Source organism: Leucopleurus acutus, assembly GCF_964270905.1.
Source record: "Leucopleurus acutus genome assembly, chromosome: 3".
Classification (NCBI taxonomy): Eukaryota; Metazoa; Chordata; class Mammalia; order Artiodactyla; family Delphinidae; genus Leucopleurus; species Leucopleurus acutus.
In genome coordinates, this window is record NC_139145.1 from 130362423 (window position 1) to 130380642 (window position 18220).

Genomic DNA, 18220 nt, shown 5'->3' on the forward strand with positions numbered 1-18220 from the left:
TTAATTTTATTCTACCAATAACATGGCTGAAGATAATGGTCTCACTGACTTCAGCCTTGCCTCCCTCAGTTCCATTTACTGCAGAGTCCTAGAATTTTCCATGTTAATAAAACCAGATCCCCTATCGAGCAGTACTCCAAATCACTCAGTGGCTCCTCCTTTTGAAGATTCCGTCCAAAGCCCCTACACGTGCCTGACAAGACTTCCATGACCGGTGTCTGTGGATTTCTCCAGCCTCTTTCCCCCTGAGCAGGGTCCTACTCATGGGAGTTCCTTTCCCTACATACACATATACATACATCTTTTGAACACAGGCCCATGTGCTTGTTCATATTATTTTCTCTTAAAAACTCTTCCCACCCCCTTCACTTACCTCCTGTTTCATTCTTTAAGCCTCAGCCTTCTCCCACTCCACCTCTGATTTAAATTGCCTTCTGGTATTCTCCCATAGCCTACGTGCTTCCTTCTTTCAGAATGCTTTCTACAATATAGTATGCTGAAACTATCTCCACCCCTGGACTCTTAAGCTTTCCTTCGATAAGGGGCACATTCCTTCATTCATCTTGTTTTTGCAGACTCTAATAAAGTGTGTGACACATACTTGGTGCTAAATAAATGTTTGTTGAATTTCTCATGGTACTAGAAGTCAGTGAAATCCAGTCTTGTATTTATTTCTTTAAAAAATTCTACTAGAGCCTTAGGCAGACCCAGAAAAAAAATCATAGATAGTGGGAAGATAGAAAAAAACTCACAAAATTATGTACACCTGCTCCTTGGAGGTCTTTTGAAGTACTAAGTGAAATTTTATATTTTTCATAAGATTTTAAAACAAGAACTTGATGCCAGAAATACACTTGGAAATGAGGACAGCTTGCCACTGGCAAGCTCTGCTTAAACCTGTTACATGTACACATTGAAAGTGTATCCAACACCTTCATGTATTTCCCATCAGATAAAATGTAGTGACAAAAAAAGTCAGCAAAAGTTAGAGCTAAATTGCATCAATCTTTTACTGTAGCAAATTCAGGGAGTGACTAGCTTGAAGCAATACATGGTGAAGTGGAAATCATTTTTCTCCAGTTCTACCTACTTTAGACACTATCAATTCCTCCTTACGAACAAAGAGGGAATTTGGGTGGGAATTAGGAAAGGAGAAGCTGGAATTGCTTAGGAAGATATACATTTAATTACTCACTCTTAGGAGATGTTTAGTGAAGGGCTTTTTTTTAAAAGAACAATCTGAATCAGCCGTTACAGTTTGTATTTATTTTTTTTAATGAAGGGAAAGCAAATGGTGTCCAAGGTAAAGTGATTTTTTTGGACTTGTTCTCTTCATTTACACCAATAGGCCTGTCTAGGAGTTATGACAAATTTATACAGACCTTTAATCAATCAAGAGTTGGCAAAGAAACTGACATCCATAGAGTCACACATTATGTAGAACGGATCCTTTTACCTCAATGGTCAGCATCGCCGTAAGTTGTGGGTAAGAGTAAGCGGCTGAACATTTCACAAGAAAATGACCTCAACCTCTAGCTCACTGCTGTGGCTCTGAGGCGATTAGTTTTTTCCTTTTCAAAAGGAAGCTGCTGCTTCAGCATCTTCTCCTGGAGCTCCTGGCACCATTTCAGGCCATGTGTCAGGGGAACCCTTGATCACATCACAATGACGGAAGCCAAGTGCTGGCCTGCAAGAATTGAGGACTGTTTGTTCACAGAAGATCCTGAGCAGAAACACGGGTGTCACATAGTTCAAGGGGGCCTTGGAGGAAACTGATGCTGCTGTAGGAGGGGGCTTCCAAAGGCTCAAGTTATCTCTCAGTTGCTGTTCCGGAGCCCTCTCCTGGCTTTTATGGAATTTGGCCAAGAGCTGTTGCTTAGACAGTTTCTCCCTGTAGTCCCTTGACTTAGCAAGATTTTGGACGGGAAAATAGAAGAGTTTTCTTATATTTTCAAGTAGTGCCACAGTGACTGCTACTCTTTGGGGAGAAAAGTATTTTATTCATGAATGCAGTATGTGTTCTTGGTAAAACCCCAAATTAAACTAGCTCACTGTTTTTGTCCTGCGAAATGTTGGTGACATTTAGATGTGTTGTTTGGTGTGCTGACTCAGTTTCCTGGAGGATAGCTGGCAACTCCACATTGAGGCTTTTTTAGTGGGGATGAAAAAGTCAGTTACTTCACGTTTTAGAACATTTGGGGTTAAAATTCCTAAAAGTTAAGCTTTAACACTGATCCTGAAAAACTGTGGCTCACCGTATTGCCTATAAACCTAGGAATTTGGAAAAAGTAGTATTCTCAGCTCTGTGCTAATATCAACAGTAATTCTTTATTTGAGCAACAGTTTTATAGAACAAACTGTTCTTTGCTCTGTTGTTAGTAATTATTTTCTTACTTATTGGTATGTAGGTGTGCTCTGGTCTTTTTTTTTTTTTTCTTTTTTCATTCCCCAGATTTATACAGTGCATGCAGAAGTAGTTAGAACTTAAAATACATACACAATAAAGGTGTTTAAAAAAATAAAATACATACACAGGCCACATTCTTATTGTACTCAAATGCTGATTTTGTCAAAGTGACTAATCTATGATTGGGACGTAAAGTAGACCTTCTGAAACAAGCTGTCCCTCTTGTCGCTGTACTGCCTTCTTAAGAGCAAGTCCTGTATTTAAGTACATAATGTCTTCAGGCATTGAAACTTGACTGAATTACTTCTTCACTATTACAATTAAAAATTAAACACTGGGCTTCCCTGGTGGCGCAGTGGTTGAGAGTCCGCCTGCCGATGCAGGGGACACGGGTTCGTGCCCCGGTCCGGGAAGATCCCACATGTCACGGAGCGGCTGGGCCCGTGAGCCATGGCCGGTGAGCCTGTGCGTCCAGAGCCTGCGCAACGGGAGAGGCCCCAACAGTGAGAGGCCCGCGTACGGCAAAAAAAAAAAAAAAAAAATTAAACACTGAAGTGTAATACGTGGTGCCACATCCTGCTAGGTCCAAGGCCTATATTTCTGAAAAGCTTTGAGGAGTTGGTGAAGATGGGAGGGGGACTGGGAAGTCCCCCTGGGGCTCAGACTTTGGAAAAGTTGGAGAGCAGGGGAGAGGAACACGGAACACCAAGCCTTTGAGGTGTGGAGAGGGGATTCCTGGCTTCTAGATATAACCAGTGGCTGGAAAGATGGCAGTGAACAAATCCTAGATACAATGGTCATGCATCTTTAATCCATTGGATGAGCTAACTATGGGTAGCCCAAATCAAATCACCTAAAATAAGTTAATTTCCTCTTAAAATTCCTACATCCTTATTTTATACCTTGGAAGAAAAAAGCCAAAATAAAACCATATAGTACATGTACTTCCATCACAGCTAGGTAATACTATAGTTGCATATGGAAGATATTAAGTAAAATGAAAATGTGTTATGGTCATAGGCTTAATTATTATTTGTGATCTTTAGGGTATGGGATTACAAGGAACTTTCTGCATTACATCTTTGTGTAATGTTTCAAATTTTATAACAAGCATGTTCTAGTTTTATATACTTAATCAGGGAAAGGCTATACAGATAAAATACTTTATACTTACGATTTAAGATTATCTTTAAGGCTTTTCCTTTTGTTGGGGGAAAAGCTCCAATCACACTTTAATTCACCTGGCAAGGTTAGGTAGTTGTTGTTCCCCAAAAGTATATATTTACAGAGATTGGTGCAGGAAAAAAAAAAAGTGGAATAAAAGAGGCAATTTTTAACCTAGAGTTCCCAAAGTGAATAGAAAACAGTTCAAGAATCCCTGATAATAATAAGCCACATGGCCCATGTAACAAATACTTTGAAAGTTATTCTAACTTTTACAAATGTTATATAAAAACCTATCTGGAAAATGCCAGGAGCCCGAGATTCAGTCCATGAAATTTTTTGTTGTGCCACTCATCATTTATGGAGTCTAAATTTCAAGGGCAGAATTTCTTCTTCAATACCTGTATATTCGAAGACCAAGGAAAAGGATCTCACCAACTTCATGTAAGCTTTTCAGTGTATTCTTTCTAATTGACAGTAACAAAGTTTCATAAGATGGGCTCTTGGGAGTTTGGATGTTTTCCCTCCTCTAACAGGTTCACTTACCTGCACACTAATATAGTGAAGTTCTCTGCAATTGATCCCTTACTGTAGACCTCCCCCAGGGTCAAATTTTGTAAATAGAACCTGCTTCCATACGCTGTCTTTGGATGTGGTCTTTCCATTTTCTCACGTTTGTAGTTTTTCCTGTGCACGGTGGGTAGAAACACTCTTCCAGACTCTTCCCATTGGCATCGAAATACCATCCCGGTCCCTGATTTGCAATTCCACTGATGAAGGAAGCATGTATGCAGGACGGGTGTAAATTGCCCATACGGCGTGCTGCATTCACATTGCTCTTCCTTTACTGTAACTCTTAGACAATTCTGAATGTGAAAACACACCATATTGACAAATCTGTGAATTCTAAGGCGTTCATATCCACAACATTGTATGTTTTTGTTTGCTTGCTTATGTCCATCCCGAAATTTAGACGTATGGTTCTTAGCAGAGGCTGGGCTAGGAACTGAGGGTCTGGTCTTAATAGAAATACTTTTGATTGCACAACCACCCTGTCCTCTTGAAGTAGGTAAATCCTAAACCCTCAGAAACGAAGCCTCAGAAACACTAAAACCCAAACCCACACAAACGGTTGCGCGGGTCCTAAATAACCATCTTGTGCCGCCCGTCGGGCTCTCCGGCGAAAGCTCGCAGGAAGCACGGGACAGTGGAGACGCGGAGGCTCGGGCCGTCTGGGCAACCGGGAGGGCCTCGGCTCGGCTGGGCGCGCGGGGTCCCCGCGGGGCAGGTGCGCCGTCGCGCGCGCGTGCGCCCCAGGGCCCGCCTGAGCCCCGCGGCGGGCGCGACCCCGGGCGGCGGGCGAGCCGGCTGCGGGCGCTCCACGCCGGGTTTTCCGCCGCTCCCCTCGCCCCGGCCCCCGGCAGCAGCACTAACACACACTCTAGCGCCCGCGCCTCCCCAGCCGGGCTTCGGAGCGAGCGGCGCGGGGCCGCGCGGGGTGATGCTTAGGCGAGGCGGTGGGGCGGCGGGGGCCCCTGGCGGGCCGTGGCTCCGGGCGATCTCGGCGTGAGAGAGCCGAGGAGGAGCCGGGCGGCGCCAAGGGCCGTGCGGGGCGCTAGGGGTAGTGTTCCCGGAAAGCCGCGGCGATGGAGCCGCGCTGCGCCCGCCGCCGGAGGAGTTGAGAAAGAAAACAGGAAACGTGGTGGCTGCGCACCCGGCCGCGGCTGATTCATTCGCTTTGAGTGAAGGCTCGGCAGGAGGGGCGGGCGCGGGGCCGCGGCTCGGGGCCGGGCGCCGCGCAGATCGCGCCGTGGACCAGACGCTCCCTCCGCGGGGCGGGCTCCCGGGCGCGCGCGCCATCCCCTTCGCCGTCCTCCGGCACCAGGACTTCTTCAAAGTCGCATCTTGAGGGTTTTGGTCCGTGTAGAAGTTGGCTTGCCGCACTTGGCGCGCCCTTCCTGGACGCCGAACAGAGACGCCAAGCTGGAGAGGGCGTGCGTTCCCGAGGCCGGCCGCACCGTTAGCAGAGCCCCGGCCCCCGTCGCGGTGCCCGGCTCGTCAATATGAAGGAGCAGCCCTCATGTGCGGGCACCGGGCATCCGAGCATGACGGGGTACGGCAGGATGGCCCCCTTTGAACTCGCCGGCGGCCCTGTGAAGCGCTTGAGAACTGAGTGCCCCTTTCCCTATCTCTTCGCAGAGGAGGCCTACCAGAAACTGGCCAGCGAGACCCTGGAGGAGCTGGACTGGTGTCTGGACCAGCTAGAGACCCTGCAGACCAGGCACTCCGTCAGTGAGATGGCCTCCAACAAGGTAAGCCCCGGCTCGGCTCTCACCGAGGCTCCTAGGCTGCTGATTCCCACGCTGGTGAAGCCACCAGTCCCCGTGGCCCGGGGAAATACATACAGGGGTTTGTCACACTCACTGCATTTTGGCTCCCTTAGAAGGAGGTTCCTGATGCCATGCCTTCCCTCTCTCTTCTATTCACTCCAGAGAAATTAAACATTTTGCAAAAGCAACTTTGACATAGTTTGACTGCAGTACCCCCAAGGCATTGTCCGTGTGTGTGTGTGTGTGTGTGTGTGTGTGTGTGTTTGGAGGGGGTACTTCTAAGTGACACTTTGCCCTTGCAACAGAAACCGAGTCTGGTCTACAGGCAACCCATGTTGTAGGGTATTCTTGGGATTCCCAGTGGAAAATAAGAGTTACTAGAGGTCAGTGCAATCCCTTGGATGTCACCACCTACTGAACTCAAACGCAGAAGAGTTCACTGAACTTGGAACCTTAACCCCCATTTATCTAAGTGTCAGGGTACCCTGTAAGAACTGAGCCTTTATCTTTTTGCTTGGCCATATGTGTCCACAGGGGACGTCAAAGTTAAGGTTCATTGCGATCACTGCCTTTGTTTCCGTGAATCTTGGAGAGAGAGTCCAGTTTTCTGAGGTTATTTAGTTACAGTGATGCTTCAATGGGGCATTTGTGCCGTATGCCAAGGTGCTGGTCTTGGTGGATAGTGGAGCTTTGAGGGCTGAGAATCAACCCTTAGCCTGGCACAGCCTTAAAGCAAGGTAGAGTGTTGTCAGTTTTGGTGTATTTTTTGGAATTCCTTGTTTGTTTGTTTTAAAACAATCTTCAGTTATGTAAGGAAATAATTGGGATTATGTATGTTTTTAATGATTGTTTGGCTCAGGGGATAGGAAAGGAGGCATGGGCATGTTGGATGCAGGTGGCTGAGGGATTTAGCCAGCAAGGACTGGTAACTTTGTGTGGTGATTAATATCAGTTGCTCCTAAAGATATTTAAAGATCTTTGGCCACCTATTTACAAGGTCAGGAAGGTATACCATTTTACTGTTTATCTACATGCACATATTTTTCAGAGAGCTATGCTTTTTTTTTTTTTTTAGTTTACTATAGTTTTTATCCCACCTTTTTTTTTCTCATGCAGCTTTAAAAAATATCATAGCATATCACCCACTTGATTGTCTTATCTGTTGACAATGCTTATACAGACAGCATGTTTTTTAAGTAAAAAGTTAGCTTCCAATAAGATAAAAAGGACGCCCCAGTCACTATCTGAGGGCACTAATCTACCCGTCAGCACACTGACCTACCCATATGCACACTGATGATCAAATCTGTATTTTTTGTTTCTGTCATTGAAGCCTCGTTTCTAAATTTGGTGTGGCTCCGCGTCAAAATGATGGGTTATTACTCTCTTACTCCCTGCCGTGGCATCAGGTGCCATTGTTCTCATCTGGCTAGCAAATTCTTAGTTCGTTGATTCATTTTATAACATGTAGATTGTTCTTTCATAATTTGGTTCCTAATAGCAGTAGACATATGCTGAGTATCTCCAGTGTCCTAAACGCCGAATGGGACCATTCTGCAGTGGGCCTGAGTTCTTATTCTCTTGTCTGGTTAATTCTGTGTCGTAAAAGGAGAAACCAGAAGGCACCAAAAGATGTGCAAGCCTTTGCTTATATTTTCGAGATGATTTGACAGTACTTTTGCAGCACAATGAACCTCAGCAGCTACAATTACTTTCCCGCTAATCCATACTCTTAATGATGAGACCTCTATTTGAATTTAAAAATTAACATGAAATCTAATCATGTACTGTAAATGACTTCAACTGTCAAGTATTAATTTATCTATACTTTAAGATGAAAAAATAAAACTTGAGGTCACAGTGATTGGTCAAAATGATTTCTTTCTTTTAAGGGCATTTCTTTCTTTTAAAATTCCTGTCTTTTAAAGACAGGGATTTTTTTTTTAAATCTTTATTGTGAAGGCCCCTCAGACTTTAGGTTAATTTACAGGTTTAGTGTAGGAGGTGAATTTATTTGGTTGAAGTGCAATCTAGGTTAAGTAAGAAAAGACTTTTTCAAAATATAGTCATTCTAGCTGTGTTTATGTCTTGTAAGATTATTGACATGACACTTTTTTTTTTTTACATCTTTATTGGAGTATAATTGCTTTACAATGGTGTGTTAGTTTCTGCTTTATAACAAAGTGAATCAGTTATACATATACATATGTTCCCATATCTCTTCCCTCTTGCATCTCCCTCCCTCCCACCCTCCCTATCCCACCCCTCTAGGTGGTCACAAAGCACCGAGCTGATCTCCCTGTGCTATGTGGCTGCTTCCCACTAGCTAGCTATTTTACATTTGGTAGTGTATATATATGTCCATGACACTCTCTCACTTGACACTTATTTTTAACATTAAAAAATTCAACTCAGCTGAAGCTGTTGATTAAACTTTTCATGTCTAATTCATTCATTTCTTTTTTTTTAAAAACCCATTCATTTCTAAATGAGTGCTAAGCTCCTGTGACTTTTTATAGATGAAAACGGATTAGCATAGAAGGAAAAAGAGCTCTTGGTAAAGGTTGTAAAGTTACCCTTCAGCCAGATAACAAGGGCACAAATACGTCACATCCACATGAGCTGTAAACTGAGTTGGAGCAGCTGGTCTAAAGGTCCCCAGGAGTGATGCCGAACCTAAGTCTGAACTGGAAATGTGACAACTTGCGTCACATGTCCGCTAGGTTGTCGAGCATCTCTTAAGTGTGAATGAATAATCTGAAACATTGCTTTTGATTATTAGTCTTATTGCCATCCATTCTTTTCACATGTACTTGTTCGAACCAAACCAGTGTTTCCCTTGAAAAGTCATGAAGTTTTTCTTTGTTTTCTTCTCTTTTTCGGGCTTAAAAAAAAAGTACTCTAATAGATTAAAATGACACAATAAAATACTAGTAAGAAATCAGGATTTTTAAGTGATTATGTAGAGAAAATATTTATTATGGAGGTGGATTTGGGTGTTAGGAAGAAGGAAATTGATTCCTCAAACTCATTTAACAAATTGGGTTAATGAATTCTTCATATTTTAAAAAATCTTAATAGAAGGAATCTGAACTATTAGCAGTTTTTAAATGATGCTTTAGAAGCAACTAGATGTATTTCCTGATTGGGATTGTATTGTGCATAATGCTTATTGATGGTATTGAGATAGGAAAATTATTGAATTTTTGGCCACTGCCAACATTGGCTATAATACATGTAGGATGCTTGTACCAAGTAGGGTAAGAGACTCCAGATGGCATTTAGTTTGAGAGGTTAAATCTACAGCATTTAGACTAATAAGCCCATTAATCTGCCCAAGATTTGTACAGATTTCCTTTGAAACCTCACTGCTAGAGTTAAGAGAGGTTTTGGTGAGGTCTCAAAGCTTTGGAGGCAGACAGACCTGGAAGTTGAATCATGGTTTTGTTCCTTACTAGCTGAGTTACATTAGAGAAATGACAAACTTTTTTTAGCTTCGGTTTCCTTAGCATAAGATGAGCACAATGATATCTGTTTCGAAAGGTCAGTGTAAGAATTTGAAAGAATATGTGTAAAATAGTTAGCTAATAAATAGTGTCTGATAGGGACTATACCTGCCATTATTGGTATTATTATTGAAGGTTTAGGTTAAACTTGATTGGTTGCCTACTTGGCTAAAATATTTTTTTTACCATTCAGTTGTCATTTATACTTGATGTTTTAAGTTTCATGGATTTTTATAATACAGTTCTTAATAACTGTCTTTAGTGCACAGTTCTGTATTGTAAAAAATGCTTAAATTATATTTATACTTTTTTTAGTATAATATAGACACAAACATTTTGAAGTTCTAAATAGAAGCTTAATCTTTTCTTAAATTTCAGCTACAGAATTCCAGACAGCTAAATACGTTTTCTCTTTTATTCTAAAACTGAAAAAACAGCACTGATTAATTTTGAGAAAATATTAAATATAATGTGGGATTGGTAGGTACATTTCCATCCTTTTGTACAGGTTTTGCAAAGCTAAAGTAACTTTTTAGACTGTTTTTAAGGCAGAATAGCTTCACAGTGTTTTTGGTTACCTTTCTCTCATAGAAAGTAAACTTGAGGATGTGAGGAGTGCAGGCTAGGACCTAAGCCTCAAGGTTATGCTGTGGAACCCTGCAACTTTATTCTCTTGTGACCTAATAATGCACGTTTCACCACATCTTCAATGTAGGTGTGGCGATGTTTGAAGGAGAAAAAATCATCTTGATTTTCCCCCAAAATATACTACTATAAAAATGTATTGTTTCTCCTCTCTAAATTTGGGGCAGTTCCGAGGCTTGGCATTGCTGGAACCTACCATGCTTCAAGCTGAAAGTCTGCCTTGAAGTTAGGATTCAGGCATCCTTCTAAGAGACTTAAGGTTTTTCTTTAGTTCTTTCTAGACGTACGTAGGTAGGCCAGCTTTGCAAATGTGAACATGACTTTTATATGGAATTTAGTTTGTCTGTTTGGTTTTTAACAAAGATCTCTATCGTGTTTCTGTTGCCTATAAATTAAGTTGCTTTTCTGGGGTGCTTTTTCTTAGTGTTTTTGCACTCTGCTCCCCCTGCTGCTTTTTAATAGTCAATGCATACGTAACATATACTACAGCTTTCTGTGACTGCTGATATATTTTCTTCTGGGCAAGAGTGGTCCTGGAATGAATATAGAATGTTCATAGAAGTGGCTAAATCTTAAGATTTTTCAGCATTACATGATTATAAGATAGCTCAGAACAGAAATAAATGTTTAATTTTGCTGAGAAGGAAGGTGAAACTAGTTGGAAAAGGCATTTTAATTTTATGAAGAGCAAATAGCAAATAACAGTCATTTACTTCAAAATATTAAAACTTATTGACATAGTCATACAGAGTTGTTGAGAGTTAATCAGCATACCTAAAGGAAAACTCTAAATTTTAAAAGAAAACATCTTTCGTAAATATAGAAATTCAGCTTACTGATGCTTTGAGTTTGCTATCTGCTTTTTCACCTACTTTATAAAAGTAGATTTACCAAAGATTTATGTTGTTTACATATAGAGCCTTAAAGTTAATATGACAGATTGTGCATGCTTATTTTTATGATCACTGTTTAAAAAAATACTTTCTTTGCTTTTATTTTAAGTAACAATAGAAAGAGGGAAGCACTTTTAACAGATATTTTTATGTTTCATTGAATAGTGAAGCCCTTGACTTGAACTTAATAAAACAGTAAAGATTAAAGCAAATCTTTATTTATCTCTACTGTCATCAACTCAGTTTCTGTATCAGTATTTAGTGGCAGTAAGCTTAAATATCCTTAACATTTAATTATCAAAAACTTCTATTTTTGTGATTCAGTAAATTAGTCATTACTTGAGAAATTGCTTTCAGTTATTGCATTTTGATTTAATTATAGGAAAGCGGTAACTTCTTGTCTCAGAGTGTTATGAACTATGTCTTTTTTTTTTTCCAAAACAAAAGGCTTGGCCAAGATAAAATAGCACTTTTCCCAGTATATGAATAGATTAAGCACATTTTTTCCCCAAATAGCAAGGATGATAGGTAATGACTTTGTTCAATTTAAGAAGATTCCTATGATAGTCATAGATTGTAGCTATTCCATAAGATATGTATAATTATGGCAGATGTGAAACGCTGATAATGATTTTTAGTTGATCCATAAAATACTATGTAGAATCTGATTTTCTCTTTTTCAGAAAGAAACCAATCCTTTTAAACTGCAAATAGCTGGAGTCTATTTTGTGACAGCGTAGCTCTGCCAGGGCTAGCTCTGTACCTGGCTAGTTGTGATAGTTGAATTGGCACTTTTAGCCTGAGATCTTTCTAGGAAATAGAGCATGGGTAGCCCTTTAGTTTGCTGTTCACATTAGTTTTAAAAGACATTTTAAGAAGGCATTTTCTTTTATTTACTCTAACAGAGATTAGGATGGGGAGGGGTGAGCCTTCCAGTTTGCTTAAACAACAAAAAATTCTGCTTTGTTCATCGGGAAATTCGTTAAATTGGATTACCAACTGCAGTGATCATAGCTTTATTATCCTTTACACTTAGAGAATATTTTATCTTTCATGAAGTATTTTTCTTTGTTATTATTGTTTAATATTCTGGGGGGTTTTTTGTGCCTGTTTTGCTGTGTTTTGTGTGTGATGGGGATGAATGGTATTTACTCTTTCTCCTGACATATACACCAATGCTTATGGCAGCTTTGTAGAGTGGAAAGGACATAGATGTTTTTTGTCAGGTGGACTTGGTTTCAAATTCTAGCTCTGCTGCTTCCTACCTAATGTTTTGGGGAACATGCCTCACTTCTCTGAATCTTGATTTCTTCATTTCTAAATGGACATAATAAAAGGGGAAAATAAAATTGAAGGTTGTTAAGAGCATTAGATATAATATATAGAAAGCTCACTTTGCTGAATAGCATATACTGGCTGCTTAATAAATTACGTGCAATTTATTCTAACCCTAGACTATATTGGAAAGGAGAGACTAAGAAAAACTATGTGTCATATGCTCCTTGTAATATAAGAACATCATATTTTTCAGAAGAAAACTGTGACCTTTATTCTATAATAAATAACAAGTCAAAATTAGTGTTCTCAGACTTCCTGTGTGCATTCATAACTACTATATGTTAAATGGGTTCATTTAAAGCATTTATTTTTTAAAGTTAAATGTCCACCTGAGTGCCTCATCTTAAGCAAGGAATTACATGAAATCATGGATTCGATGTTCTAGTTATTTTTTATTATAATATTAAAATGTTATTCTTTAATATAATGTTCTAATTTTTTTAATATACATTGAAATTAATTTGTAACAAAATGAGAAAATACTCATCCACGCCACCTTAAAGCATTTTACTTACCACTCACAGACAATAGGCATACTTTTCATTGTACTAGTCTAAATTGGCAGTAAGAACCATCTGGGGAGTCAGTTTTGGTTAGAAAGGTATGTCTGTTTTAAACAACCTATGGTTTTTCTTCTCTGCCATTAACGGGATTTCCCCACTAGAGGAGAAAATGCCAACTATCATCAGCAGAAGTCTTCCCATTCATTAGGCATTCATTCCGCAGGCAGAATGGTCTATGGATTTAGAGCACTCTCCTGCAGCCAGACTGCCTGCATTGGATTCACTCTCCACCCTTTACTAAACCTAAATGGGACAATTTACCTTCTGTGCTTCAGCTTCCTCTTCTGTTAAAGCGTTACTGTGATGATTTAATGAATTAAAAGATGGAAATTGTCTAGACAGAGTCAGGAACATAGTGGGTGCTCAATAATGTTAGGTCCTTTATATCCATCTATAAAGGAATATCATCTTTCTTATCTTATTTTGTGGGGTGAGAGTTAGAGAAGGTGTTTGTTTGCCATCCTGAGACTTATGCTTCCAGTGACCTTTTAAGAGAGAATGGTGGCCTCATGATGTTGATGTGAACCAAATAGGACTCTTGGAATGTTTCATTTGCTCTTCTCCCCATCAATGACTTTTCATGGAGTTTACCTTTTGTTTCTTTGTGTAATTTTATGGTAGAGCCCATCAAACTGGCCTGAGGTTTTCTCAGAGTATCTAAAACTCTCTAAGCTGTTTCTAGCAGAAATACCTAAATAGTGGATAATAGTCCAGTGACTTTTTTTTCATAAATGAATGCACCCTGTTATTCCTCTGAATGAGACTGAAAGTAACCCAGGCACAGAATCTCTTATTAACACTTAATGTTAAGAAAACTGTGTTCAGGACATAGCCTTCCATGGCACTTCTCAGCAACTTTACCATCAAGTATATGCAAACATTTCCTTGTTCAGTCAGCCGAGAGAACCTAAAGCAATGACACCCCAGTAGCATTGAACGCATCTAGCACCCTCATCTTGGTTTCTAATACCATTCTCCAATAAAAGGAACCAGGACTCCTTGAAGTAGCTGATTCTAGAACTGGGGCAGGAAATGAGGCTGGAGCCATGTTGCAGTTCCAGAAAGTAAGGAAGTGGCCAAACACATGTTGATGGGAACATATCAAAGGGATACAAGAACAAACTGAAAGAGCTCCCAGTTCCCAGCTGGAACTATTTGATCAAGAAAATAAACTAGTGTTGAAATACAACTCAAGGTATAAAACAAATAGCCATGAGTTCAACTGATATAATTTATTGAATAACTAATTAAATGGGGGGAAGAGACAAATCCCTTGTGCTGAAGAATTCCAAATAATTTATGTATATACTCTGCTCTCAAGGAAGGAAAGTATAACTCTCCACTCCTTAAGTGTGGGCTGTGCATATTGCCTTCCTTCCAAAAAGCACAATGTGGAAAGAGGGAAAGAGTACCTCTACTGTGGACAAACCTGATAAACACACACTACCTCAGCCAGTGATCAAAGTCGACATCAACGGTGATAAGTCAGGTTGTAGTAGGTACCCTTGATATGATCTGATGAAAATGGTACTGACATCTGAGTTTTTTCTACCAAAAGCATATAACCCCACTCTAATCATGAGAATAACATCAGATAGTTCCTAGTTGAGGGACATTCTACAAAATACCTGACCAGTACTCCTCAAGACTATGAAGGTCATCAAAAACAAGGAAAATTTGAGGAACTGTCACAGTCAAAAGGAACCTAAGGAGACATGCTGACTAAATGTAATGTATCCTGGATGGAATCCTGGAACAGCAAAGAACATTCGGTAAAAACTAAGGAAATCTGAATAAAGTGTGGGCTTTAGTTAATAATAATGTATCAATATTGGTTCAATAATTGGGACAAATGTATCCTATACTAAAGTAAGATATTAATAATAGAGGAAACGGGGTATGGGGCATATGGGAACTCTCTGTACTTACTTTCACAATTTTTCTGTAAAACTGAAGCTTTTCTAAAATAAAAGTTTTATCAGACAAATCTTAACCATCCTTTAGGGTCTACCTGCAATGCTACCTCTCCTGTGAAGCCTTTTCTGTCCTGTCTTCTCCCATATCTCCCATCCCAGCCTCCCCTAATTGGGTGTAATGTCTTCCTTCTTTGACCTTCTACAGGACTTTATTTGCAGTTCTTTTAACTCTCCGTACAATATTTGTTTCTTTGTTTTATTCCTGTCACATTTACACTAGGTCATTAGTCTTACTCGTTTGCCAGCCCCCATCACATGGGACACAAGGCCATATTGAATAGGTGCTCAATAAACATTGGGTGAATTGTATGAATGGTATTGTGGTGGTGATTCTGGAAAAGCACCATTCAGTGGTTCTGATCTCAGTGCGGTAGGAATCATCACTGATCAATCTCAGGGACTAAGTTTACTTTTACTCATCTAAGCCCTAAGGCTTAGAAGATAAAAATTCTTCTTCCTGTATGGGTAATAGCTTCAACTTTATTGTTTGTCAGACCCTTTGCAAGGGAGTTACTGAACATTAGGTCAAATAATTGAAGAAATTTATCCTAATTTTTCTAATTATCACTTGAGTGGAATTAATAGAAATTAGTAAAATGAAAATATACTCTGTTTCTGCCTACCACTTAGTTCTTTGGTAGTTTTGGTAGTATTTAACATGATCAGTATTTCAAAGCTGAAATACTGAAATACTGTTATCCATTATTTATCTCACACTCAAGCCTTATGTGTTAGAACTAAAGGAAGCAGAAGTGATCATTTGTCTGACTTATCTCAGTTAGAAAACGAGGCCCAAAACTTGTCCACGTCCACCTATAGTTAGAAATCTCCTGACTTCTTACGTAGCAGTTCATTTCCTAGAGGGTCTCTGCACCATTTGGAGTTTTGTATGTAGCCTTTATCTCCACTCATATTCATAAATTGTGGGAGGGAGATACAACTTTTTATCTTTGAATGTGTTAACGGAATACAAGCCGTGTTTCTGATAAGTATATGGATTCAATAACTGTTCAAGTACATAACCAGTGAATTTTCTACCCAGCCACTAGGAATACTGAAGTATCCTACATGGCTTCTAGCCCAAACCCAGTGAGTGTCAATATATCATTTTGTAATTGGTCATATAAATTAGTACTGGATGCATGGTGTTGGTTAAAGTAAATGCCATTTTTCACCTTGGATTGGTAGACAGGGTCTGTACATGATAGTTGATATCTTGCAAGCAAGTGGCTTTTCTGTTATTGACAAGAGTCCTGATCATTTCACACTTAAAAATCTCTTTCCTGCTTATAGATGCTCATCAGAAATTTTAGCATAGTTTATGCTGGGTTTAGTTTCATCTCATTTAAATTAAAAGTTTGTCTTATACAGACAAAAACTATACAAGTCATATTGATGGCCTTAAGCTGTTCTCTCTCCACTGTACCTGTTTTAGCAATAACATTCTTCTTATAGGTTTGTTCCCAGTAAAAATGACATATCTGAATACTTTCCCTGCTAGCCTGGGAAGAAAAGGTTGTGTTTGTTGGTTTTTGCCTGTTACAGAGTATTCTGTGCAGTTTTACCCAGGTCGTGCTTGGGCTCCTGGCAGCATCTCTGGTCTGCTGCACTGTAATCCCTATTGTGGCAGCCTCTGACATTTATTGCTGGCAAGCAGTGTGCTTGCAGACATAGGCACCATAATAGGAAACACCTCGGCCTGTCATAAACAGGTCTGGAGAGTAGAAAGCAAGGCCTGACAGGGATGTGTCCATAGCGAACAGGCAAAGATGAGGCTGACATTGTGCAGTAAGTCCAGGCTGATGTCTGTCTTCTTCATTTCAGAAAATAACCAGCTGATTTTTAAGGCTGCTTTCCATTGTTGGCATAGCAGTGTTTTGGTTGCTTTTTTTGTTGTTTTAGACCGAAACATGAATAAAGACATCTTAAATAATACTCTCCAAAATATTTTGAGAGAATACATCAAAATGTTTTCCTGTTGCTAGTCTCCTTCTAATTCTACCTGATCATTCCAATCCATACCCATTAGGGAGAAGGAACAGCTATTTCATTACAGTGGAAAATTACTTTTTAAAAAAGAATCATATAAAAATAAAATTATCATGTGTATATTTAAAGAATTATAAATTATACTGAATTATAAAGAAAAGAGCATTTCTTAGGTGACTTTTTTATGCCTTTACATCAAGTTCAAAGTTTAGAAAAGGAGTACATTCTTTGACCAAGAACGGTTCTATTTTATATTCGCTAGGTTTTTTTTTCAAGCTTCAGAAAAATAATGAGCTACAACTTTAACAATGATGAGCTTTGTCACAAGAATTTAGGAAGAAGATAAATTTCAAAATTGAAAGGACTGTAACAATTTTTAATAAACAGATAGAAATGCTCTCATGGGTGCTTTAAATATATATGTGTCCTTTCATTATTTGCTAGGAACCTTATTTCACAAAAGAGGTTCAAGACTGCAGAGGATGAAAAAGCTGTAATTTTGCTAGAAAGAGCATATTAAAATTTAGATAGACACAGGTGAAAGTCTTGAACTTTTTTTTTTTTTAGATTAGGTGTTAGGTGGCTGTTTGCTGACCTGCCCCTTCCCTTTTTTTTTTTTTTTTAGTAAGCACCGATCTTCTTGTACTTTTTTATTTTGAAGATTTCAAGTCAGTTTCAACAATATGCTCTGATAAGAATGAAACTAATTAATATTATCTTTGATACACACGTTGATTTTCTGCTCTTTGTTTTCTCAATCTTATATTCTCAGTGTGGTCTCTTAGATCTCCGTGAGGGTAAGTGATAGTGGGGTTTCAAGAAATCATAGGAATTTTTATTTACTAGAAATAGTCTTATTTCTTTAATACGCATCAGGAAAGATTAGTTTACTTTCTCCTGGAAGATACTGCTTGGGCCTACATCTTAATTTTTCTAGATAGTGTTAAAAAGCAGTAAAATAGTAAAGGGTACATAGTCGAAGAGCCAGAAGAGGGCTTGCATCATTACAGGCTGAATATTCGGTCCCTGTATGAGAGGAATTTGTTCTCTCCAAAGTAGAATTCAGTGGAAAAATTACTTGTTGCCCTTTAGCCTTATTTTCAAACATTTTAGCATTATCCATTTGATAATGTAGTCTTTGTAGTGTTTGACTACACTGATCAGGAGATATCAGTATGTGCCTTACTTTCTGATGTGAGATATGATCCTGATGGTTACTCATACCTCAAACCTCACATTTCTAACTTAGTTCCAGAAACAGTACACTACACACCAAAACAGTTTGTCCCATTTTTAAAGATGAAAAACTGAGGCTCAGTTAAACTTGTCCAAGATCCATATGCTTCTTAATAGATGTAAAGATAACTCTTCTTCTGAATGTAGCATCTGGGGGAAGGACTGGGAGATAG

General features: G+C 39.4%; 1 protein-coding gene across 3 annotated transcripts in view; it reads left to right on the forward strand.

The window, feature by feature from the left end:
• Positions 1 to 18220, forward strand: part of PDE4D (phosphodiesterase 4D) — a 1125373-nt gene that overhangs the window by 1067890 nt on the left and 39263 nt on the right. For all 3 annotated transcript variants that reach the window (XM_082837394.1, XM_082837395.1, XM_082837396.1), the window contains one exon: positions 5771 to 5883. In XM_082837394.1, the coding sequence (XP_082693520.1) occupies positions 5771 to 5883 (113 nt within the window). The remainder of the gene's footprint in view (positions 1 to 5770; positions 5884 to 18220) is intronic.